We start from the raw sequence: 22,425 nt of genomic DNA, 5'->3' as shown, positions 1-22,425 counted from the left end.
AACTCACACGTTACATTTTTAGCTTTGCGGTCGCTTGTCGAGAGATCTTCGGCGACCTCCAGTGCATTTGCAGAACGGGATACACCGGAGAAAAATGCGAAAAGTAAGTGCAAATCCACAATCCAGTGGAAATTTCTTTTCTTTTCTGCTGGGATGGATTATTATATATTTTTTTTCTATTTGTTACAGGTGTGCGCCTGGGTTCTATGGTGACCCGCTGGTTCTGGGGGGAAGCTGTCGCCTTTGTAATTGTGACGGAAACGGCAACACTTGTGATCCCAGGACCGGAGGTGACATCATCCATCAAATAATATATTCAAATTTATCTTCACTGATGGGCAACTTTAGGTTTTTATTCATTTGGTATTTATTAATATGGTTTTTAATCATTGCAGTTTGTAAGAGCACACTAGAGCCCGGAGACACAAACACAGACGACCGCTGCTTCGGTGAGTCAACTAGAAGAAAAAAAAAAAAAAAAAAGTCCTAGGGTTACTTTTTGAAACGCTCGCTTGTTTTTGTTTTTTAGAGTGTGACAACTGCGCTCAGACTTTACTGAATGATTTGGAGAAGCTGGACATCCAACTGCTACGGATAAAAATTCAGATGGACAACGCCTCCGCCGGCGCCTCCTCCCAGGAAAGGCTCAGGAAGCTGGAGCGAGCCGTTACGGACACCAAGGTATGACCAAGGTTTATGCTGACACTCATGCTTACGTGGCAAATGCCGGCGGGCAGGGATGGGTGTGCTCATGCAAACGTTCCAGATGGGATCACTGATAAGGAATCATCAGGGGTTTTTTTTGTCTCACACTGTGCCTCAACTTGGTTTGGAAACATTCCCCCAAAATTGACAAGACATATTCTTGACATTTTGACATGAAGTTTATGCTACTTACAAATCATATTTTGAGGAAAGGAGAGGGACGTGGCAGTAAAACAGACCAAAAATACAAAGGTCAGAGGGTGAGGCAGGGCAACAATCTACTAGAGTTGAAGAATGATTTTTTTTTTTTTTATTTGGTGTTATATGAAAATATAAATATACATTTTTGTTTTTTGCAGAATCTGGTGATTAAATACAGCACCTCTGTCAACGATCAAAGTTCCAGGCTCAAGCAACTGAAAGACGACATGTTGACTCTTTCCGATGACGTTGGCTCTCTTCAAGACAAGGTCATTATTTTTTATTTTGGATCAAATCCATTCATTGACTGTAATGTGTGACTTTGATTCACGTTCAGGCTGACCAGACAGCTATGGATGCTGACAAAGCTGTTCTAGGGGTTGAAAAAAGCCACAAGCGGGCTCAGGATATGGACCGAGCCATTCAAGACATGCTCAAGAAAATCCAAGGTACTTCGTTGAGACGTTGTTGGCTGAAGGTGAGCGACCTTCATTCGTCCTCTTGGTGCTTTCAGCTATGCTGGAGCAGCTGAAGGACGCCGGCTCCAGCGGGGGAACGCAGCCTGGTGAGAATGCCTCCAAGTTGCTGGAGGACGCCCGGCGCATGGTGAAGGAAATGGAGAACAGGAACTTCACGCCACAGAAGACCGCCGCCGACAAGGAAAGGGACGAGGCCAGGAAACGTAAGACCTACCTTTAACGCGACCTCATTCAAGCTTTCCACATCCGAGTGCCATCAAACTCATTCACAGCATTCTCATCACAGTGTAGGATTGATTAATGAACTTGTCTAAACTCCTCCCTTCTTCAGTCCTGGACTACATCAAGAGCGACATAGGTAAACAACTGGACCAGAACGAGGCCTCGGCAACAACGTTGAAAGAGGAGCTGAAGGACTACGACGCCAAACTAAAGGAGCTGGACATGGCTCTGAAGGACGCCACCGAGCTGGTGAAGAAAGCCAACGTCCAGAACGGACTCAACGCTCAGGCTCTCCCCGCGCTGAGGGTAAAACTAAAAGCAGTCGGCATGTACTCTATAAGCAACTGAAGCTCAGAAAAAAAAAAAAAACTTCTGATGAAATCCAAATAGTTGATTTGTTTGTCAGATGTACCTAATATTTTGACCCACAGGAACGCATCAACAACCTAAAGAAGGAGCGCAAGACTGTCAAGGAGCAGGTGGCCATGGCGGCTAATGAGCTGAAGAAGATAGAAGATTTAGTCCGAGGGCTTTCCAACAATAAAACGGTGCGCAAGTTTGAACACCACGCTCATACTGAACACCCCGAGGACTAAAAAGACAAGAAGAATTTGGCGAATATTATTACTCTATTATGATAAACGAGGCGATGGAATTGAGATAGCTGTCACGTCCTAACATGCCGTCCTCGCAGATAAAGATCGCTGCGTCTCTTCCTTGTTGCTGAGGTGAGGTCACTGGAATGCTGAAAATATACTTTGCTTTACCCCTCGCCAGGTGTACGAAAGGTTGGCCGCTGAGCTGGATGGCGGCAAGACCGATTTAACCAAGAAGGTTAACGAGATGTCCAAAGTGGCAGCCAAGGAGGACGTGGTGGAGGCGGCCGAGGACCACGCTCAGAATCTCAAGAAGCTCTCCGAGGAACTGGAGGAGTACGTTGGCGACGACGCCCGACGAAACAGCGACTTTGCCAACTCCACCGACGCTCGGAACTCTCGTGTCTTTGCAGTGCCGTGAAGACTGCGAGCGATCGCCCCGAGGTACGTAACGCCAACGACGCCATCGATGCCTACAAGAATATCACGGACGCCGTCCAGGCCGCAGAAGCCGCCGCCAACCAAGCCAAAGGAGCCGCCAACAATGCGTTGACCGTAAGTCTCCCAAAAAAATGATGACAAATTTTCCATCACAAACACCTTGCATGTAATATGTATCATGAATGTTTGTTTTATAGAATGTCAAAAACCAAAAACTGGCGGAAAGGGCCAAAGAACTGAATGAGAATGGTGTTGAACTGGTGCAGAATGCAGAAGAAGCACAAAATGTCTTGGACGGTAATCACCTCTTCTTTTCACGTTCTCTTACTAATACAAGCGCACACACTCACATCTTCTTCCTTTTCCTTTCCCAGATGCTGCCAGGGAAATTCCTGACATCAAGCGGCGCCTGAAGAATGCAGAAGACAAAAAGAATGATCTTGAGGCTGACGTTCAGGATGCGCAAAGGCAGCTGAATGATATTAGAAGAGGTAGTGTGCCACAGGGATTGCCACGTCTGCAGGATTGTGCAGGAACCTCCAACCTTTGACCCGCTTTCTTCCCCTCAGATGACATTGCGGATATGATCGACGAGGCCAAGAGGAAGGCCGCGATGGCCAACGGCTCGGCCAGCGACACCATGGACAAGCTGGACGCCATCAGGAAAGAAATGGAAAAGATCAACGTCAGCCCCGGGGATTCCAACCTCGGCGGGGCGTTGGATGACATAGAGCAGACAGGTGAGAAGACCAAAGAAGACCAAAGAAAGTCCCTGTCACGCATTTTGTTAACCGTTTTCAGTGAAGAACTTGTTGAAAAGCATCCCGACGCTGAGCGACAAGATCACGGAGGTGGAGACCTTGACCTCGCAGTTCACGCCACTGAGGAACATCACAGACAACGTCAAGAAACTGAAGGAGCTCATCAACCAAGCGCGCGATGCCGCTAACAGGGTGACGGCTCGCTCTTTGTCAAACATCATGCAAAGGGGGGGGGGGTCAAAAGTCTTCTAACGGTTGTCCATGCCTTCCTCCAGATTACCATCCCGATGAAGTTCACCGGCAACGGCCACGTGCAGTTGCATCCCCCCAAGAACCTGGAGGAACTGAAGGCCTTCACCGATTTGACCCTGTCCCTGCAGAGGCCCGAGGGCAGGGGCGATGGAAGACGAAGACGCAAGCAGGCGGCAGACAAAGGAGACATGTTTGTGATGTACCTTGGCAACAAAGATGTGAGTCTGGGAAGGGAGGAGATGGATGAATTAAAATTCTCACGCAAACGGCTTTCTCTAGCCCTCTAAGAACTACATCGGCATGGTCTTGAGGAACAACGTGCTGTACGGCGTCTACAAACTGAACGGACTTGAGCACACGATCAGAACGGACTCCATCACCACATCTCCGTCCGAGCCGGCCAAGTTTGATAAAGTCGACCTGCGCAGGTAAAGTGCCAAAATCAGACAAAATGATTATTATTGTTATTTTTTTTGCACCAAAAGTTCTTCTCAAAATGTGGCATACTCAAATCTTGCTCGTTGTCATTTAGAATTTATCAAGATGCAGAGTTGACCCTCACTAAAGACTACACGTCGGACACTCCCGGCATTCCGAGCGTGGGCACCAACCGGGGAGCTGAAATGAAAAACCTTCTGGACCTTACCCCGGAAGATCTGGTTTTCTTCGTGGGAGGCTACCCTTCCAACTTCACTGTGAGTCCGAGGAGGCCACTATCCTGAGCGACATGGCGGCAGCTAAAATGCTTTGTGTTTTCTTTGTCCTCGCCAGCCTCCAACGCCCCTCAACTATCCCATGTACAAAGGCTGCATCGAGATGGCCTACTTTAATGACAGAGTTGTCAGCCTGTACAATTTCAAGTACAAAGACAACATCAATGTGGAAACTCCATGCAAGAGGTTGGTCTCTGTTTGGGTTGTAATCATTTCAAATTACATTATTCGAACTGTATTATTATTATTATTATTATATAATTTGAAATGAAATTATATTATTTAAACTGTACTAGTATTATTGTTGTTATTATTATTATTATTATTATTATTATTATTATTATTATATACAAGCTACATTTTGACATTTGTTTGATTTTTTTTAAATACTAGAAAAATTACTTTTCAGTCAGGTCTAACAGTCATCATTATGAAACTTAGTTCTTCTTTTTTCACTGCATTCCTGATTTCAATATCTGCTTGTTTTGGTGTACACAGGTATGTTTCTCCGCTGGGCTTTTACTTGGAGGGCACTGGCTACGGCCGCGTGAAAATCGACAAGAAGACAACGGTCCTCCTTATCGGCATGTCCCTTTTGACGCATGCGGAAAACGGGCTGCTCTTGTACATTGAGAACCAGGTAAGTCCTTCTTGGTGACATCTCCAAATGTGTCTCTTTGAAATTGTTTCGTCATGACATCATTAGGACAACATTTTTGCAATGTTTTCTGAAAAAAAAAAAAAAAAATGTCTACATCTCGTTTCCTTCCCACATAAGGGCAATTACTTCACCGTGACAATAGAGAAAGGTGCCGTCCACCTGCGGAGCAACTTGCTGTCAGAACCAGCCACAAATAACGTGAAATCGTTCCCGGTAAGTCAAAGCTTCGTGACTTGATGACGCTATGATCAGAATAGTCACGTTCTTTTTTTTTTTTTCCCCTCAGGTCCGCGATTGGGTGGACATTCTCATCATTTTAACCAGCAAGGGTAAGTTTACAGTCCGCATAGCCAATAAGGAGGTGGCCACGGCCCAAGTCCAGTTCGCCATGGATGACTTTAAAGAGTTCTACATCGGCGGTGCGCCAATGGAAATGAGGGAAAAGTATGCATATCAGATTTTTGCTTCTTGCTACGTGTGAGGAAAGCTTGTCATCACTTAATGGCTTCTCTGCTGGCTGGCAGAAACAACATCACCATGCAAGCCCTCAGAGGCTGCTTGAACAACTTTAAGCTCAACCAAAATTTCAAACTCATCGACGAGAAAGTCGGCATCAGCAAAGGTTGTCCCAAAGATTCCCTGGTACGTTTCTTGTTTTTAAAAAAAAAAAAAATTGCAGTCTGGGATCAAAATGACCGTTATGCGCACTCTTGTCATCGCAGACCTCTCGGAAAGCAGAATTCAGCCTCGGTAGCTCCCTCTCGGCGGACTTGTCCGACTTGGGTCTTGCCAACGACGTGTCCGTGTCGCTGGGATTCATGACCACCGACAATAACGGCATCCTCCTGCAGTCGAAAAAAGCGGTCGGTCCCCGAAAGCTCGACCGTGATGTCACTTTGCCTTCAAAGCCATCATTCACAATCGATTGCTTTATTCCTTCAGGCTAATGACATCCATCTGGCTTTGCAAAATGGCAATGTGGTTGTGTCTTTGAGCAACAAGATGTGGATCTCAAACAAGAAATACAACGATGGCCACTGGCATTATTTGACCGTGTCCAGAAAAGCCGGCAGGTAGGGCAGCGACGCGTCAATCCGTGGCCATTTGGAATTTCCAAATAGAAAATATTACATCACATCAGAGTCGAAGCTAGCTCACATAGGAAACGTTTTTTTTTTTTTTATGGCTGCCCACAGGACGGAGATGCTCATCGATGATGACGACACCGGCACGGAGCAGAGCGGAAGCATCTCCGTGCCGGACACCGGTAGCTCGGTGATTCTGGGCCAAGACAAATTCAAAGGCTGCATCTCCAACCTCTATACCAGACGGTGATTGTCACGGGCGAGTCGGGTCCGCTCGTCATCATCTCTTGAACGGCGTGTTTCTTGTTTCGCTCGCAGGCCCAGCCATTTGTACAAGCCCGAAGATTTCAGCGACTTCAGGACGTCCGGAGATGTCCTTTTGGACGTGTGCACCCCCGACAGTCCTGTCCAACAGATGCTTTATCGTGACCCCAAGAAGGTGAGCCAAAAGTTGCCCTCTTTAAAAAAACAGCAAAACGTTTTCAGCAAGGAGGATAAATTCCGCCCAAATTCTGCGTATGTGTGAGTTGTGGCTAACAGCAGCTCCTGTGTGAGTGAGCTCAATCGCTGCTCGCTGCCGTTGAAAGGTGTGACTCGATGTGTTTGACTGACTTGATTCTGCTGCCTCATTTCCAGAGATGAAGGAGGAGGAGCCTAAAGACCCGCTGACGAGAATCTAACCGTAACACGCTTGCTTCTCTTGGCCGTCATTCATTCATTCAATAAAAGCAACAGGAGAGCATTCCAAATTTCATATCGTAACTCTTCAATGCCATGTTGGATCTCTTCAGATGTTTCTATGCTTAAGCGACACTTATAAATAACACGCTTGACTGAAAACATCTCATTGTCTCTTTCTTCTATGATGACAGTAACACACAAGCACTCCATCATTCACCATTTCAATCGGGACTTGTGCAACTTCTCAGTGATGACAGGATTGGAAGATAAAAAAAAAAAAAAAAAAAAAAGGATGGACGAATAGAAACGAAATATCTCCAGATGATAATAAAAATGTTTTTATTTATATTTGTCATGGGCAAACAAGACCCCCCCCCCCCAATGTAAATCATCAGATGCTTTTAGAATCTGCATTACATGCAATGAATTTGCTTTTTTTAACAAAGTAGCAAAGCATAAAAACAGCTTTGCTGATAATGTCAGATTGTGTTTATGAACGCTTTTGAAATCCCAACTGGAGAAAGATATCCAATGTCTTCCTGACCCACATGGATTGAACTGCACAAACGTTACAGATATGATCCGTAATGCTGGTTTAACATCGCACTCAGTCCTGGTACAGTCCTGGAAATAAAAATAAACATCCCTAAGCTCTCGGAAGTCAATTCCTATGAGGACTTTCAAGAACTATTATATGACACTCGGTCGTTCTGTCATTTGCTTTCCACATCCCTTACAAAATATAACATTCATAAAAATGCAATTCAATTTGAGATTTATTCTACCGGTATTTAACAATCACAGTCAGAGTAGGAGCCATCTTAAAAGATGAATAATAACATATATACAGTCCATATGTTCATCTATTTTATTTGACTTAGCTATTTGCAATCCCGTCAGTACACGTCAGGCCCAAAAATGTATCCGACCCTACTCACAGCACGTTATCGTTGCACGGCAGCACATTCCAAACTGAACGTGAAAAGCCGCGTTAAACAGACACTCGAAAAATACTTGGTGTGTGCGTGTGTTCCAATGAAAAGATCTAATCCAATATTTTAGATTACTCTGCAACAACTGTTTTGTATTTAGGGTATCCCAGAAGAACTCATAGCCATTTGTCATTTTCTTAAAGGCCAGCTTTGATCTGAGTCTCTCTGTTTGTGTCTCAGGAATTCACCGTGCATGTGATGAACGAGAGCGCGTCTCCGTGCACGCTACCCGACCTGGTACCAGATGCGTATCACTTGGGGGGGCCCGTTAGCCGCGTGAGCTACAGCCTGCCGCTACAGGTGCTGCAGCCTAGGTGAGTGAGTGTGTCCGACCGTAGAAGGCAACAGGAAGTTCAAAGTCGCCTCTGTCCTTGTTTCTCTCCAGGCCGCACTTTTCTCTGGACATCCGGACTCGATCCCCTGAAGGCCTGCTGTTCTTCGCCGCTACCAGGGGAGGGAACTCTCATCTGGCTCTCTACATGTCCAAAGGACGGATCAGACTGTCGGTGGGAAGAGACAACGAGATCTTCAACAGGGAGAAGTACAACGATGGAAAGTGGCACTCGGTGCGGAAACAACCGACGCGCCCGTTTTTGAATAGCCTCGACGCACCTGACGCTTCTTGGCGACTCCCATCCTGCAGGTGATGTTCAGTTTAGAGAAGAAGAAATTCCGCCTGGTGGTGGATGGGATACGAGCGCAGGACGGTCAGCTGAGTGCGGCTGACGTGGCCTCCATGAAGCACTTCACGTCGCCCGTCTTCCTGGGCACTGCCCCCGACTACCTCCACAAAGAGTTAAAGGTAGAGAACGTCACAACCATGTCATGTCAAACGCTCTGTTTTGATTGGCCCTTTGTGTGATCCTGTAGTCCAAGAACCTCCCAAAGCAAAGCGTGTCCGGATGTGTGCGCCATTTTAAAATGAACGGCGCGGCCATGCTGAATCCGTCGGCAAACCACGGGGCCGGCCCCTGCTTTGAAGGCCCCGCTCAGAGGGGGGCCTACTTCTCGGGGGATGGCGCTCACGTCGTCATCAGTGAGGAATCTCTACGTTCCATCAAAACAATCTCAATTCGCCATTCTCAAATAACGTTTCCTTCTCGCATTCCAGACGACTCCTTCGCCGTGGGCTCCGATTTTGAGCTACTGTTTAACCTTCGTCCCAGGACGCCGACTGGACTTCTGTTGTACGTCGGCGAGTCTGGCAAAACTCACCAAGGACTGACCACGAGCCATTACGTCAGTATTTACCTGCTCAGGGGAGAGGTGAGGATTTTTCAATTTTATTTCAGCTTTCTTCTTCTTTCTTTCCTTCTATGAGCGTGTAGAAGTTCGCTGACTTTTTTTTTCAAACCAGGTGGTGGCCCTCGTGAACAACGGCAATGGCGAGTTCAAGGCGTCCGTCCAGCCAAAAATGACACTCTGCGATGGAACGTTTCATAAAATTTCTGGTAAAATACCATCGCCGCCATATTTGTATTTCTTTCTTTCTCTTCGCACCACTAAACGTCCGTCCAAATCTTGCAGTCATCAAGAGGAAAAACGTTGTGCAACTGCATGTGGACACGGTGGACACATACAAGATAGGACCACCGTCGACCACTGCCACTTTGACCAAATATCCCCTCTATGTGGGGGGCCTTCCCGGTGAGTGTCTGTCTCCTCTTGAATGCATTTGAACGGTGTGTGCAAAAGTATTGGGACAGCTAGAAGTGGGGTAGAAGACACTGACGCGATTCACATGGCGACTTTACTGCTCTCTCTGCAGACAAGATGTCATTGCTGCCGACGCCGCCCGTCACGTCGTCCTTTGAGGGCTGCATCCAGGACATGAAGGTCAATGGCGAGTCCGTCGAGTTTGCCAAGTTGCCTTCGGTGGTTGGGCCCGTCAACCTCAAGGAATGTCCGGGTTGAAGCGGATTTTGAGGGCGGGGGGGCTTTTTTGGGGGCCAAAACTTGGGACCACCTCCAAACAACAATGTGCAATCTGCTACCAAGAAGACAGAGAATGTGTGTGTGTGTCACAGTGTGTATATGGTGAGGTGTGTGTGGGTGAGTATTTATTTTAAAATCATGTACAGCACCAACTTCTCAATGCATCTACTTGAGTTGTTATTTTGTGGGGGGGGGGATACGATTAGTCAGTCAGGGCTGCAGTGTACAGTACATAACAGCACTTTAAAAACATAATTGATCAATTTATATATAAGCATGTATATGTGTGTGTTTGTGGAGATGAAAAATGGTTGGACCCAAACATTTATGTAACAATACTTTGCAGTTGATGGTGCTCGCTACTTTTCCCATTTGGCATGTTTGATTCCCTGTTGATCATATGAATCCTCACAAATGCCAAGAAATCGTTTATGATTGCATTTGTTTTCTTTCTTTTGTTCTTTTTTTTTTGCATTCCTTTTGCATGCATTCTTCCAAATGGTTCTCAATGTGGTTTACGCTGGACAACAGCATGTCCCGAGTCAAGTATAGCTGAAGACTAAAAACGGAACAATAGACCCTAAAAAGCACACTTTACCGCTGACAGCAAAAGAAAAAAGGCAGAAAAAAAATCAACACAATTGGGGTTTTTTGATTTGTTTAAAATTTGCATTCCTGTTTTGTGACCACTGGTTTGTAAACCATTTTGTAATATCTCCAATTAAAGTACTTCTGATTTGTGCATTGTTTTTGCAATTTTATTGTTTGGAAATGACAGAATTAAACAAACACGTCGTTCGTGACGTCTCCCGACAAAGACCACGCCCATTCAGATGAGACATTTAAAAGCCTTCACGTAGTTGGGAATGCGTTCAAAGTGAGAGGTATGCTTTTATTGCTGTACATTTGCATTTGCACTTCATACTTTGTACACCCTCCGATGTTCGTAGGCGTACAAATCAAACAGGAGTGAGCAAAAGATGAAACGTCATTTAATAACGCTTACTTTACGCAGTGAGTTAACACTTGATTTACTACAGTAGTCGTCCAAATTCCAATGACAACTAAAGGCACCACGCTTCCTTCACTGTCAAAGACGAGTGTGGAGCAGTACTGCACAACCGATCAGTGGCGATCGAAAACGGGTTTTGAGCGCCTCCAGAAGCCCAAAACAGTTTGACAGGCAAAGCAACGGTCGTGCAACATCGACATGGACGCGTCTGCTCGGAACTGCGCCACCGGCTGACATTGTGGTGCCTGGAAATAAAGTCAACAGACAGCCGGTGCAGCCCTTGCCACGCCGCCGTCTTCCAAGCAGCCTCTCGCGGCCACACTCGGCCTCTCGCCCCCCCTTCTGGTGTTGCCCAATTTCAATGGCGGCCTCAACGGATGCCGCCGTGGAAGACGATGAAAGGGAGCCATTCAATGACGCCGATCTGGCACTGAAAGGCATCAACATGCTTCTTAATAATGGATTCAAGGAGAGCGACAAGCTTTTCAGAGAATACAGGTGAGACGCTAAATCTCCGTCCATTGCCGTCCGTAACTGCACGCTTGGATTACATGTTGCATTTTCAGGGGTGACATGTCGATGACACTCCTTACACGTTGTTTACGTTAACGCTGCCTTTGTGAGAGATGCGTTTGTCAATCAATCATCTTATTATTGACAATCGCAGCTCACCTGTTCTCTGAGTTTAGTCATGTAACGTTCACAAAATGAGCCGGAAGTGCTTTCTTGGCTATGCCCAAAGTTTGTACAAGAGTTTGGATCGATCTCAGCATCTAACAGGTCACAAGAAGACACGATTGTCTTGTCCCAACAGCCTCCAGCAAATGTTCACAGCAGCTCGTGACTGCCTAAACATCCTCATCTTCACAATCATCACCTTGTGCGTTCTAATGCTCAGTATATAGTGAGTAGGAGCTTCTTTAGAATGAATGGCGAGCTGACATGTGCTGCTTTCTTCTTGCCACCGCAGGCACCACAGTCCTCTCATGAGCTTCGGCGCCAGCTTTGTCAGTTTTCTGGTGAGTCGACCCGGCACAAGGACGCACCATGTTGCGTGGCTCCTTTACTCAGAACCCATCACACATACTTGGCAAATGTCTCTTCATACTAATAATTAATCGGAGTCTGCTTTTCCTTGGGAGTTCTTTTCTGACGTGTTAATCCAGCACTTAATCCAGGATTAGAATGTTTTTGGACTAAACATTTCTTGTAGCATAACACAGACAACATTCTGCAAAAACTTAAATGCAAATTTTGCCTTTGCTGTGTAGAACGCCATGATGACTTTTGAAGAGGAGAAGATGCAGCAGGCGTCCGAGGACCTCAAGGCGACGGAGAGGTTGTGCGAGAGCGAAAACGCCGGTGTCATCCAAACCCTCAAAAACAAGATGAAGCGCTCGGTGAGTCAGATGAGTCTCTTTTGGAAAAAATTTGGAATTTCCCCAAAAAAAAAAAAACATTTGGAAAAGTCTGAGTTCTTTCTCGTGCGAGCAGACGGATCCTCGAAGGTCAGGGGTGGCTGCCATGGAACGACTCCAGAGGCAGATCATCATTGCCGACTGCCAGGTTTACCTCGCCGTGCTCGCTTTCACCAAACAAGAACTCTCAGGTAAAGTTTTTTGTGGGAAAAAAAATCTGATCATTTTCACTCATCTGTGCTATATGTGTTTCCCTTCGACCCTCCACAGCGTACATCAAAGGCGGCTGGATCCTCCGCAAAGCCTGGAAAGTTTACGACAAATGTTACAGCGACATCACGCAGCTGCAGGAACGCATCAGCGGCGGCGGCACGAGGAGGAAGAAGGCCTCCGAGCAACAGCAGGCGTCGCCGTCCTCTGTCACGTCGAGCCCTTCCCAGCAGCCGGATGCCGTCGGCGCCGAAGAACTGGACCGGCTGAAAGGTTCGGTCAGCTTCGGCTACGGCCTCTTCCACTTGTGCATCTCCATGGTGCCGCCGCACCTCCTCAAGATTGTCAACCTGCTGGGTTTCCCCGGCGACCGTCTCCAAGGACTCTCGGCGCTGGCCTGCGCCAGCGAAAGTAAAGACATGAAGGCCCCCTTAGCCACGTGAGTATGTAACTCACCAACTTTGTGCCGTTAGACTGACATACAGCTGGGAAAAAAACAAAAAAATCTGATGTTTTTGAAGTCTTGCATATCATTTCTATTTGTGGAGACATCAGTGATGTTGTTTTTGCTGACAGCTTGGCCCTCCTGTGGTACCACACGGTAGTGCAGCCCTTCTTCGCCCTGGACGACAGTGACACCCACCCGGGCCTGGCGGAGGCCAAAGCCATTCTTCAGCAAAGAGAGATCATCTACCCCAACTCGTCGCTCTTCATGTTCTTCAAAGGCAGAGTCCAGCGTCTGGAGGTGAGCGCCCGTCCGTCGCCCCCCGACGCAAACACGCACGGCGGTGTGATGAAAAGGCAACATTGCGTCACGCAACTTCCTGTATGTGCGTCCGTAGAGCCAGATGAGCGCCGCATTAACGTCTTTCGGTGACGCTTTGCGGCTGGCCGCGGAGCAGAGAGAGATCCAGCACGTGTGTTTGTATGAAATCGGTAAGATGACTTCTTTGCACGTGCGGTACTCAAGTCCAACAAAATCCATACAAATTCATTGAGAGTCAGACATTACATTTCAGAATGATTGGGCAAAAATGATGGCACCCCAAGCAAAGCCCAATTGAATGACTTCCTAGTTGCTTTGTGTGTTTTACAGGGTGGTGCAATATGATCGAGCTGAACTACTCGGAGGCTTTCACGGCCTTTGATCGCCTGAAGAACGAGTCTCGCTGGTCCCAGTGCTACTACGCATATATGACCGCAGGTGCTAACCCTAAGCCACATCCTCCTTCCACCGTGTTTGTATTGGCTGCTGATTTTCGGGCGTGTTGTTTTCTTGCAGTTTGCCAAGGAGCCATGGGTGATCTGCGAGGAGCCTTGGGAGTTTTCAACCAGGTCCAAAAACTCTTCAAACGCAAGAACAATCAAATAGAGCTTTTCTCCATGAAGAAGGCGGGTGGATTTTTTTTTAGGTCCATATTTGGCACAGTGAAATTCTAATCACTGATTCATTGAAATGAAAACAAAAAAAAAAATCGAATGAATGCAATCGTTGGTGTTGCGCCAGGCTGAGAAGCTGAGGATTCCGAGTCTTTCCAAGGAACTCTGCATCCTCTCCATCATTGAGATTCTTTACCTGTGGAAAGCTCTCTGCAACTGTTCCACCAGCAAATTACACACAATGATGCAAGGTACCACGCTACTCTTTGATCGTCATCTACTCTTTGGTATACAAAAAAATAAAATAATTGTGTTTATTTTTGTAGTCCTGCAGGCTATCGACGACGCCTCCTGCGCAGGGCTGAAAAACCTGCTTTTGGGAACCATAAGCAAATGCCTGCATAGCAATAAAGATGCCGTTCAGGTAATTCACATCAACGGCAGCCAAATACAAAGCTCCTTTCGGACCTCGACTTGTTGTCTTTGCAGTATTTCCAGGTGGCGTTGCACGATGAGCTGGGCCTGCTGAGCAACTCGTACGTGCAGCCTTACGCCTGCTACGAACTGGGCTGCATGCTCCTCAACGACTCGGCGGTAGGCGCAAAAGGCTCCGCTGATAAAACCGTGATAACGTTTCCATGGTTACCGTCTCATTTTATTCATTGATGGTCATGTCAAAAACTGCGGCATATCACATTTAACAAAATCAAGGCAAAGAACACAATTCAGCAAGAATTACAAGTAAAATATTATTATTAATCAAAAATATTTATTGATGAAGTAATTCAGCTAATTAATGAGGATTGTTGGATTCGGCTCTAAGGTGACCTTGTCTTGTTCCCCCCCCCAGTCTGCAGCCAAAGGCCATACATTGATGCTTCAGGCGAAGGTACAGTATGAGAGCGTGGAGCATCCAGGAGATTGTAACGCAACACGTGCTGCTTGTTTTCAACGAGTTTTTATATCTTTTGCAGGAGGACTATGCGGGCTATGACTTTGAGAACAGACTTCACGTGCGGATCCACTCGGCTCTCGCCTCCGTGCGAGCGGCAGCTCAACCTTGACAAAGCCAAAAATGAACAAGACAAAGATTTGAAATGTTTATGTTTTGGCGGAAAATGATTCCATGTTTGTAAGGAGAAGGTTTCCCGGCCTTTGCAATACACTGCACATTTTTTCCCCATGTGGAAATATTTTGCACGTATTTCTTAGACTACTTTTTACTGTTCACATGTACAATGGTACTTTTTTAATGTGAACCAATTCAGTTTTCATATTCTTTTAAGCGATTAAAAATATTTTTACTGGACAACTAAATGTGTGATGATTTTCTTATGCAGCAGCAAAAGCTTGTTTTCAAGGGTCCATCTCATTTTTATATGTTGAATTAAAGCAAGTGACACCAGGAGCTTTCCGTTGTAATTGAGTTTTTATTGAACAATAGGAAAGATTGTTAAAGAGCAGCTACTCACCCGATGAGGCTTTTGGAAGTGCTTGCATAGTTATCGTGATTCACATGCACTTATCGTACGTTATCAAACGTGACTTCACAGTCAGAGAGCACCTTATTGTGCTAAAGTACAAAAAAAACAATCAATGCAATGCTCCTACTCTATACATGTTCCTGACATGTATATTCAATTCTATTGACAAGCAAAGTGTTAACACTATTTGATGCAAAAAATCTACACAAAGTAAAACTAAGGATCAAATCACGCAGGGAATGAATAATAAGTCTCTTGAATGACATATCCAAATGCATTTTAACTTTGTGCTCTATTGTTCACACTGGTCCTAACGTGCTCACATTTATCAACCCATCAACTTAGTGTTGAAAGTTTTCAGGAAAGGAAACGTTGCGGTTGTCGGTGTTAGTAGATGTCGGGCAACTGCGTGAACTTCCTGTCCCAGTAACCTTTCATGCACAGCCAGTCTTGAGCGTTGCTGTGTGGATTGGCTCCCTGCTGAAACCACCTTTGGATGTTGAAGAAACAATTCATGATCAAGATGTGTATTTGCGTACGCTGTCCTGATAGGCAGCAAAGAGTCAACAAGGTGAACCTTGCTGGTCCCAGTGCAGCCATCTTTTTATGAGTGAATGCAACTCATAGATGACCTAATTACCTGTTTTTCCAGGCGTCTGACGACTTGCCACGATTCTTCCGGGCTGTCCGTTGTTTTTCCTCCAGTCGCTTCTTCTCCGCACTTGCTACGTCTACCATATGAGCACACACACGAAATAAAAAAAAAAAAGCCTTGTCTTGAGTCGCATGCGTGTACATACCAATATCGCCGTTCTCCATGGCACGGATGTCAGGTCGAAGACGACTGTCTGTGGTCGGCAGAAGTCCCTCCATCCTCTTGTCCAGCTCGTTCAGCTGCATGGCGAACGTGGAGAAGGCGTAAAACTGCAACAAAAAAAAAAGCAACACAAGGAGATGTACCAGAGAGAATAAGACCTAATAGGTTTTTCCAACCTTGGCTGAGTTGTCGGGACGAGGCGTTATCTTCCAGATGAGCTCGCTTCCCGGGATCACCTGCACCGTCTCGGCGTCAGGCGGCGGCGGCATCTCCTCGGGTTCTTCATCTACGCTGCTCTGAGGTCACAATCACGCAACCACCATTGACTCAACAGAGAGACGAGAAATGCACAAAACAAGAGCTTTACCCTTTTGCAGGCTTTTTTCTCGTCTGAACTCTTTTTGTCGGATTTTTTATGGGCGTCGAAGGTAGCGGGATCCACCGTGTATAAGCACTCGGTCCATTTGCCATAGATGGCACAGAGCTTCTTCTTGCTGGTGAGATGGTGAGATTAGAGTTAACACGAAGGTTAGGTTAGGCTGTGTGGAAATCCAAAGGAAAAAAAAAAACTTTTTTACCTTTTATCCAGAATGTATCCTTCCACTTTGTGGAGCTCTTTAGCAAAGAGGCCACAAGGTTTGAAAGTCATGCTGCAGCGCTCACCCGTCCTGTCGCACGAGCGTATCGCTTTGGTCACGCGTGCACATACACACAAATAATGGGAGGGAGTATTACTTGTGATTGACGACTTCCACGTTGCCGTACTGCTCGATCCAGAGCTGACCGACGATGATGTTGTGGACGCAACAGGTGGGGTTGGTCCAGGTGTAGGCTTCGTTATGTCTTTGGAGGAGCACAGACGTGAGAAGGTTGGACGCGACAGACAAAAGATGACGGCTTGATGCTCACTTGGGAAGTTCCAGCGTGATGACTCCTTTGGGCTCCGCTTCTATGCTTTTACCCCAAAACTTGATTTTAGGGCAGATGGAGCCGTGGAAGACAAAATCCTCCTCCAGACCCTCGGCGTGAAAGGCACTGACGGGAGGGTGATGGCTCACCTGTTCGGAAAGCCACCTGAAGCCCAAATCATCTCTGGAGGACAGCGAGACCAATCAAGATCAATGACGTTACGATTACGAGCGCATTCATCAAGCGAAGGAGCGCGTCCTCGGACCTGATGAGCTCGTAGGTTTCGCCCAATAGCGGGTTGAAGGGCTTGCCGGTCCTCTCCCACTGCGACGCCACAGCTGACACCGCAAACGCTGCCACACACTACCGATAGACATTTCTTTAGCATCTGGGAATCAGTTCTTCTCAAGAGCTTGAAGGCGTTACCTTCATCCGTTCGACAGAATCGTCGGCGGCGTTGGCCCGGCGAATGAGGTAGGTGTGCTCCATATATTCGCTGAGCCGCTGGAGGAAGCTCAGAGGCTCGTTCAGGTTTACCGGCATGGCGATCTTGGACAACTCCTGAGAGACCACGTTCATATGCGAGAAGCATTTATGTGACTTTGGAGCGTCAAAACAATACATAGAAGTTTTTGACTTTTTGAGTTGAGCAGATCTCAAGAGACCTTAAGGCCGCAACATGTGGAAAAAAAAAAAGACTTTGGTTTATCCTCACCATCCCGATGCATTTTTTCAAGATGCTCCAGATGCTGACATCATTTCGGGAGAACATCGGAGCCGGCAGAGATGTTCTATGGAACAGCGGTTTTGAAGAGTCAGCTAGAATTCAGGACAAACCCGCAACATGAAGCTTTCAATGACACATTTCCATCTTCAAAACGCTCATCTTTGGAGAGCTCGCCAGCAAACGTGTCAAGTGCAAATTTGCAAACGGACGCAGCTGTGTGTGTGTGTGTGTGTGTGTGTGTGTGTGTGTGTGTGTGCGTGTGTGTGTGTGTGTGTGTCCATGGCTGTTTTGCGTTTATTTGTGCAGCAGGCAGATGGTGCCTACCCAAATACACACCATTATTTCTGTTAAATAAACAAGACAGAAAGAGGCTGCATGCTGGTTGGCTCCATCTGCAAGATGCAAGATGGCCCATTTTATTTTCCTCCTGCCTCTCCCCTCCAACATTCAGATGGACTCTTTTTCATAACCGTTAGTCTAAATATGATTAGAACCGATATCTGAGTTTGTCTGACTTCTGTTTGGAAGTGTTAGGTCGAAAAAGCTCAAAAACACAACGGAACGAAAAGCTCCTATCCCGTTACACCTTGTTGGCGCTAATCGAGGCGTGTTCCTGAAGTTATCGAAGATACCGCTTGAAGATCGTCAACGCACACTCGCGAGTAGCAAAACATCACCTCGGTCAGTTTGCATCCGTTGGCAAATAAGCAGAGCGTGTCCCACCTGTGCTTCTTGGCGTCATTGTTCCGGTTGCCATGGTTACCCTCCCCTGACATGGGATGGGGGGGGGGGCGTCTTTCCCCTCGTCCTCTTCGCAGGAATCGCTGGCCGCCGACAGGAAGCCGCTCAGCTCAGACTCTGCGAGGCAGACGGCGACAACCTCGTCAGTTGGGCGTCCGTAAATAACACGCAACTCCATTGGCGCTCTTCCTCCCTCCCTCCCTCACCCCTCCTCCCGGCCAAACCCCACCTGAGCGTTGTATTCCAATGAGAAGCTACGACGAGACAGCGTTTGTTTACTCGCCATTGGCCTCCCCGATATTGCGCCGACCTACTCATACATTACAACTTTGTGATGGTCACATCATTACATGTTCAGCGATTGTGTTTTTATTATTATTTTTTTTTTCCCTCAACACAAATGCCAAGGAAATGCTGAGCTTGGCGTCTCACAGCACTACATACGCGTGTGTGTGTGTGTGATCAGTGCTCAGAGCGCTCGATGAATAATGCAGCCATCCCTGAGGGAGACTTCTCCTCGTGAGCAAACACGTAAACAGTCCATATTTATTCTCGTCGACGCAAAACAACGTGTGAAACTTTGACAGCATGAGTGACGCTATCTGGAAAAACACAAAATGAATGCGAATGAAAAGTCTGCGCCCATCTTTTGGCCAATTGGCTGCCAGTCGCAAATGACATCACAATAGTCTCATGATGGACCTGCTTGCCACACGGAGAAGATGAACCACCTGAGTCAGTTCACAGACTTCATTGAACAGTCGTTGGGTTTGGATGTGCTGACCTGACACGGCATCATAGAAGTCATCTTGGGCGAAGGCGGGCGATCTGCTCGTGTCCAGGGAGCGCTTGAGCTCGTGGTCCTCGCCGTCTATCGTCTACAGGTCCTCCGTCAGAGCTCTGTCAGAACTTCAGGTTCCACACCTGCACAAAAATGTACAACCGATATTTCACTACTAATGCGAGAGCAGATTATTATTATTTTTTTTTAAATGTTGTGTTTGGTGGGTGCATTGGAGCAGGACACACAGTGACTCCTTCGATCCGGCCATTAGATCCGCTTTCCTCTGATCTGAACCAAACACCCCGAGGCCAGCGATCCTCACGCCAGGATTGAGTGTCTCTTTACTGCAACCTGAACCTCAGAAGCAGATGATCATCTCGTGCTGCTTGGCTTAATCCCTCACTCATCCTTACAGCCATAAAAGCTGTTAAGGTACCGGAGCAAGGCTAACCATGATTTAAAAATCGATTCATCGATTGTTCTATTTAAAAAAACTGTACAAGTTATATTTCAGTAACGGCTGAACAGCATAGGAATGATATCGGACTTTGTTTGGACTAATTATCCAGTTGCAGGCTCTTGGCTCATCCGGGAAGTGAACACTTTGTTGTCCGACAATCCGTGCCAGCTCGTTGGCCCTCTCATTGTCCCCTCGTGAGCACAAACGCGTCTTTTTTAAGCCCCGTTGATGGCGGGATGGGAGAATCGGGAGGGATGCTTGTCCTTGGCAAATCACCCAGAAAGGAAAAGAAGAGCGGAGGGCTGTTTGAAATTTGCTGCTGAGTGGCCAAGATTAACTGACAGCTTCATTTGGGGGAACTGAAGCTTGTTGTCTACTTGCAGCTCAACCTTGCGACTCTTTTACATAACACAACGTTGCAGGAACAGGCGCAGGACAGCTGCTGCTGCTCAAGTGGGTCAGAACGCGCCAACGCCACTGAGGAGCAACATCACGTTCCACGTAAAAGCCTCGGAGGAATTAGGCGCGATTCTCCATTGGATATTTCCCGTGACTTTGGAGTGAAACAGCACACGACCGAACCGGACCAGGCCCGGAGGACGCCATGTGGGCTAATAGGATGCTGGAATTAGTGTTCATGCAATATCATACAGCCAACCTCAGCACTGGTGGAAATATAATCCACTTAGTATATAAAGTAGCAGCAGTAGCTTAGCGTAAAAAAAAAAAAAAAAAAAAAAAAGAGAGATTGTGAGGTCATTTTTACACAAGAAAGATTGAGTTAGCATGCACCGGCATTTTCCTTACTATTAAATTGCAGTGCTAAGACTTCATTGAGCGGCTTCTGACAGGAGAATAGGCAATGCACATCCTTCCTTATTCAGCATTCAAGTTGAGTCGTGCAATTTCACAAGTTTGCCTTCTATTACAATCCTCCCTAAAAAGTATTTAATACAATCTCATTTGCACAGAAATGTTGTGCTTCATCTATCAGAGGCCAGTTTCAATTAAAAAAGCCAGACAGGGAGTCATCAGCAATTAGAGCAATCTCATTTTCACATTCTAAATGTAAATGAAGCCCGTGGAGCTCAAAGTTTTCTGGCAATTAAGATCTAGCAGATGATGACAACAAAAAATGGACAGACCTGAACGAGGAAGCTGGCCTTCCTTGTATCTCCTCTCATTTGGTTTTGACGCAAAAGCGAGCCTGTTTTATCAGTACGCTTGTCTGGAAGTGAACTGGCCAACATGCGAGCGCGCGCGCGCACACCTCAGCCCCCCCCCCCCCCCCCCCCCCGCGCATCCTATGTGTGAGTGCGCACTGATCTGCAAGCTAAATGCGGACCTAAGCATAAAAGGGGATCTTTCACCAGAGATTACCACACTGAGCAAATGCTACAAGCACCTCCTCATCACTCATCCCGGCCACTGATAATCAGGCCTACTTTGAGCATTTTTCAATACTTATGATCATTGGCGAATATCCGGTTATCGAATGTTACTGAAAAGTAATGCTTAATTGATAATGTGTTTTTTTTTCCAGTTTGGAAAAGAATCAGTTTCGTCAATCACAAAGTTAGACAGCCCAACAACTTCTTTTCATTTTCTGGCAACGTAGACATCCTATGGCAGAAAGCTGTCTCCAACAGGTCAGTCTTGGTACTACAACAGACCTCTGGTCCATCTGTGGAAATCCTCTGGTGACTTTGTTGAGTAGTTGGTGAAAACCTACCTCCTCTTGTTTGCACAACAGCTGCAGACAAAGTTGGAGAGCAGCACGATTTTCGGTGGCGTCGGCTTCCCGCTGGCGGGTGCGCTGGAAGAGAAGTGCGCCTCAAAGGCATCCAACCATCTCTAGGAGGAGAAGCAGCACAAGCGCGTCAACGGACATGACGTCTGTCGCTCACGGCGGGGCAGCGAGAAGAGAAGCGCTTCACTTTTCTCGATGCCACAGAGTCCGTCGGACTAGAAAACACAATGGCAGGTTCTCAGCGCACATGAGCAATGATCCCACGGTTTTACCCGCCATTACAAAAGTCTACGTGGTCAGCCAGAGAAGCACCAATTCATTTGAATTGCAGGCAAGCAAAAGAGCAGACGCAACCTTTTTTTCCACTTCCCATGCAGTAAGCTTGTGCTAAAGATTTACAGCCCTGTTTTCTTACTTCAGCTCCTGAGTCAGCCTTTATAAGACAGCATAGATGCACTACACTTGAGGAGATGCTCCTCCTCCAATAAAACCAAACTAAAAAAACATCTAAATAATGGTTAAGGGAATAAAATCAAATAAACAGTTTTACTTTGTAGGGTACCAGGATGATCACCCAGTGGAGACAAAATGGGAACTCTTTGGCAAGGAATTTCGAGATAAGCAAAAGAATAGACAGTCCTCGCAAAATATGGTCACATTCTTTTAGTAAAAGAAATATTGATTCAGATAAGTGCACGCCATCTCTTGGTCTATCCACTAAAGGTAATAAGGTCCGAGCGGGGACATTGCAAGAGCACACTGACATCTGGGTACCTTCCAAAGAGTCTTCAATCTTCTGCACCCTGCTGCTTGCTTCTTGTTTTTTTTTATTTTTAGAAAAGGACAAAACAGAAAATGTTATTTCCATTATTTTAAGGCTAAATGAAGCTGGTTTGGTCTGAACAAGGGAGCAGGTGTGAGCCACAGAGACCAAGCGAGCGAGAATAATGCAAAAAGACACAATGCTGAATTTCCCAAATGGAAATGTTGCAACGTTTTTACAGACAGG

The 22,425-nt window shown here is 46.5% G+C and overlaps 3 protein-coding genes across 8 annotated transcripts in view; 2 read left to right on the top strand and 1 right to left on the bottom strand.

Moving 5' to 3' along the window:
- Positions 1 to 10,466, top strand: part of LOC147046180 (laminin subunit alpha-3-like) — a 32,729-nt gene extending 22,263 nt beyond the window's left edge. For all 4 annotated transcript variants that reach the window (XM_085929228.1, XM_085929230.1, XM_085929231.1 and 1 more), the window contains 35 exons: positions 23 to 103; positions 190 to 290; positions 396 to 449; positions 530 to 681; positions 1,065 to 1,175; positions 1,244 to 1,355; positions 1,421 to 1,588; positions 1,717 to 1,913; positions 2,039 to 2,155; positions 2,385 to 2,539; positions 2,617 to 2,758; positions 2,842 to 2,941; positions 3,019 to 3,135; positions 3,214 to 3,384; positions 3,446 to 3,597; positions 3,681 to 3,875; positions 3,937 to 4,085; positions 4,190 to 4,352; positions 4,429 to 4,556; positions 4,869 to 5,010; positions 5,149 to 5,244; positions 5,318 to 5,475; positions 5,556 to 5,673; positions 5,754 to 5,894; positions 5,974 to 6,104; positions 6,228 to 6,362; positions 6,435 to 6,555; positions 7,970 to 8,103; positions 8,175 to 8,355; positions 8,433 to 8,591; positions 8,660 to 8,825; positions 8,901 to 9,055; positions 9,147 to 9,240; positions 9,317 to 9,436; positions 9,558 to 10,466. In XM_085929228.1, the coding sequence (XP_085785354.1) occupies positions 23 to 103; positions 190 to 290; positions 396 to 449; positions 530 to 681; positions 1,065 to 1,175; positions 1,244 to 1,355; positions 1,421 to 1,588; positions 1,717 to 1,913; positions 2,039 to 2,155; positions 2,385 to 2,539; positions 2,617 to 2,758; positions 2,842 to 2,941; positions 3,019 to 3,135; positions 3,214 to 3,384; positions 3,446 to 3,597; positions 3,681 to 3,875; positions 3,937 to 4,085; positions 4,190 to 4,352; positions 4,429 to 4,556; positions 4,869 to 5,010; positions 5,149 to 5,244; positions 5,318 to 5,475; positions 5,556 to 5,673; positions 5,754 to 5,894; positions 5,974 to 6,104; positions 6,228 to 6,362; positions 6,435 to 6,555; positions 7,970 to 8,103; positions 8,175 to 8,355; positions 8,433 to 8,591; positions 8,660 to 8,825; positions 8,901 to 9,055; positions 9,147 to 9,240; positions 9,317 to 9,436; positions 9,558 to 9,703 (4,762 nt within the window). In that variant the 3' untranslated portion in view covers positions 9,704 to 10,466. The remainder of the gene's footprint in view (positions 1 to 22; positions 104 to 189; positions 291 to 395; positions 450 to 529; positions 682 to 1,064; positions 1,176 to 1,243; positions 1,356 to 1,420; positions 1,589 to 1,716; positions 1,914 to 2,038; positions 2,156 to 2,384; positions 2,540 to 2,616; positions 2,759 to 2,841; positions 2,942 to 3,018; positions 3,136 to 3,213; positions 3,385 to 3,445; positions 3,598 to 3,680; positions 3,876 to 3,936; positions 4,086 to 4,189; positions 4,353 to 4,428; positions 4,557 to 4,868; positions 5,011 to 5,148; positions 5,245 to 5,317; positions 5,476 to 5,555; positions 5,674 to 5,753; positions 5,895 to 5,973; positions 6,105 to 6,227; positions 6,363 to 6,434; positions 6,556 to 7,969; positions 8,104 to 8,174; positions 8,356 to 8,432; positions 8,592 to 8,659; positions 8,826 to 8,900; positions 9,056 to 9,146; positions 9,241 to 9,316; positions 9,437 to 9,557) is intronic.
- A 133-nt stretch (positions 10,467 to 10,599) lies between these two features.
- On the top strand, positions 10,600 to 15,115 carry LOC147046179 (tetratricopeptide repeat protein 39C-like). Its single transcript, XM_085929232.1, has 14 exons — positions 10,600 to 11,234; positions 11,707 to 11,755; positions 12,008 to 12,136; positions 12,231 to 12,345; positions 12,425 to 12,803; positions 12,941 to 13,109; positions 13,207 to 13,300; positions 13,461 to 13,568; positions 13,647 to 13,756; positions 13,872 to 13,995; positions 14,071 to 14,168; positions 14,234 to 14,338; positions 14,595 to 14,633; positions 14,719 to 15,115. The coding sequence occupies exons 1-14, from the start codon at positions 11,098 to 11,100 to the stop codon at positions 14,806 to 14,808; spliced, it is 1,746 nt and encodes a 581-aa protein (XP_085785358.1). The 5' UTR covers positions 10,600 to 11,097; the 3' UTR covers positions 14,809 to 15,115.
- A 69-nt stretch (positions 15,116 to 15,184) lies between these two features.
- LOC147046178 (oxysterol-binding protein-related protein 1) lies at positions 15,185 to 21,506 on the bottom strand. 3 transcript variants are annotated; one of them, XM_085929778.1, is made up of 14 exons: positions 21,399 to 21,506; positions 19,207 to 19,346; positions 18,405 to 18,539; positions 17,670 to 17,773; positions 17,381 to 17,515; positions 17,220 to 17,317; positions 16,955 to 17,137; positions 16,781 to 16,888; positions 16,624 to 16,713; positions 16,413 to 16,539; positions 16,222 to 16,341; positions 16,029 to 16,152; positions 15,869 to 15,959; positions 15,185 to 15,718 (listed from the first exon to the last, which is right to left on the bottom strand). In XM_085929778.1, exons 3-14 carry the CDS (start codon positions 18,436 to 18,438, stop codon positions 15,616 to 15,618), a joined length of 1,317 nt encoding a protein of 438 aa, XP_085785904.1. In that variant the 5' UTR covers positions 18,439 to 18,539; positions 19,207 to 19,346; positions 21,399 to 21,506; the 3' UTR covers positions 15,185 to 15,615. The 3 variants fall into 3 exon arrangements, with proteins under 3 accessions (XP_085785904.1, XP_085785906.1, XP_085785905.1); XM_085929780.1 differs by having other exon boundaries at positions 17,670 to 17,745; XM_085929779.1 differs by lacking the exon at positions 21,399 to 21,506 and adding an exon at positions 20,474 to 20,578.
- Positions 21,507 to 22,425: the final 919 nt, after the last annotated feature.

Source organism: Syngnathus leptorhynchus, chromosome 14 (assembly GCF_054491065.1).
Source record: "Syngnathus leptorhynchus isolate UIUO chromosome 14, UIUO_Slep, whole genome shotgun sequence".
In the NCBI taxonomy this organism is placed as follows: domain Eukaryota; kingdom Metazoa; phylum Chordata; class Actinopteri; order Syngnathiformes; family Syngnathidae; genus Syngnathus; species Syngnathus leptorhynchus.
The sequence above is the reverse complement of the archived record's forward strand: the minus strand, read 5'-3'. Positions and strand labels throughout refer to the sequence as shown.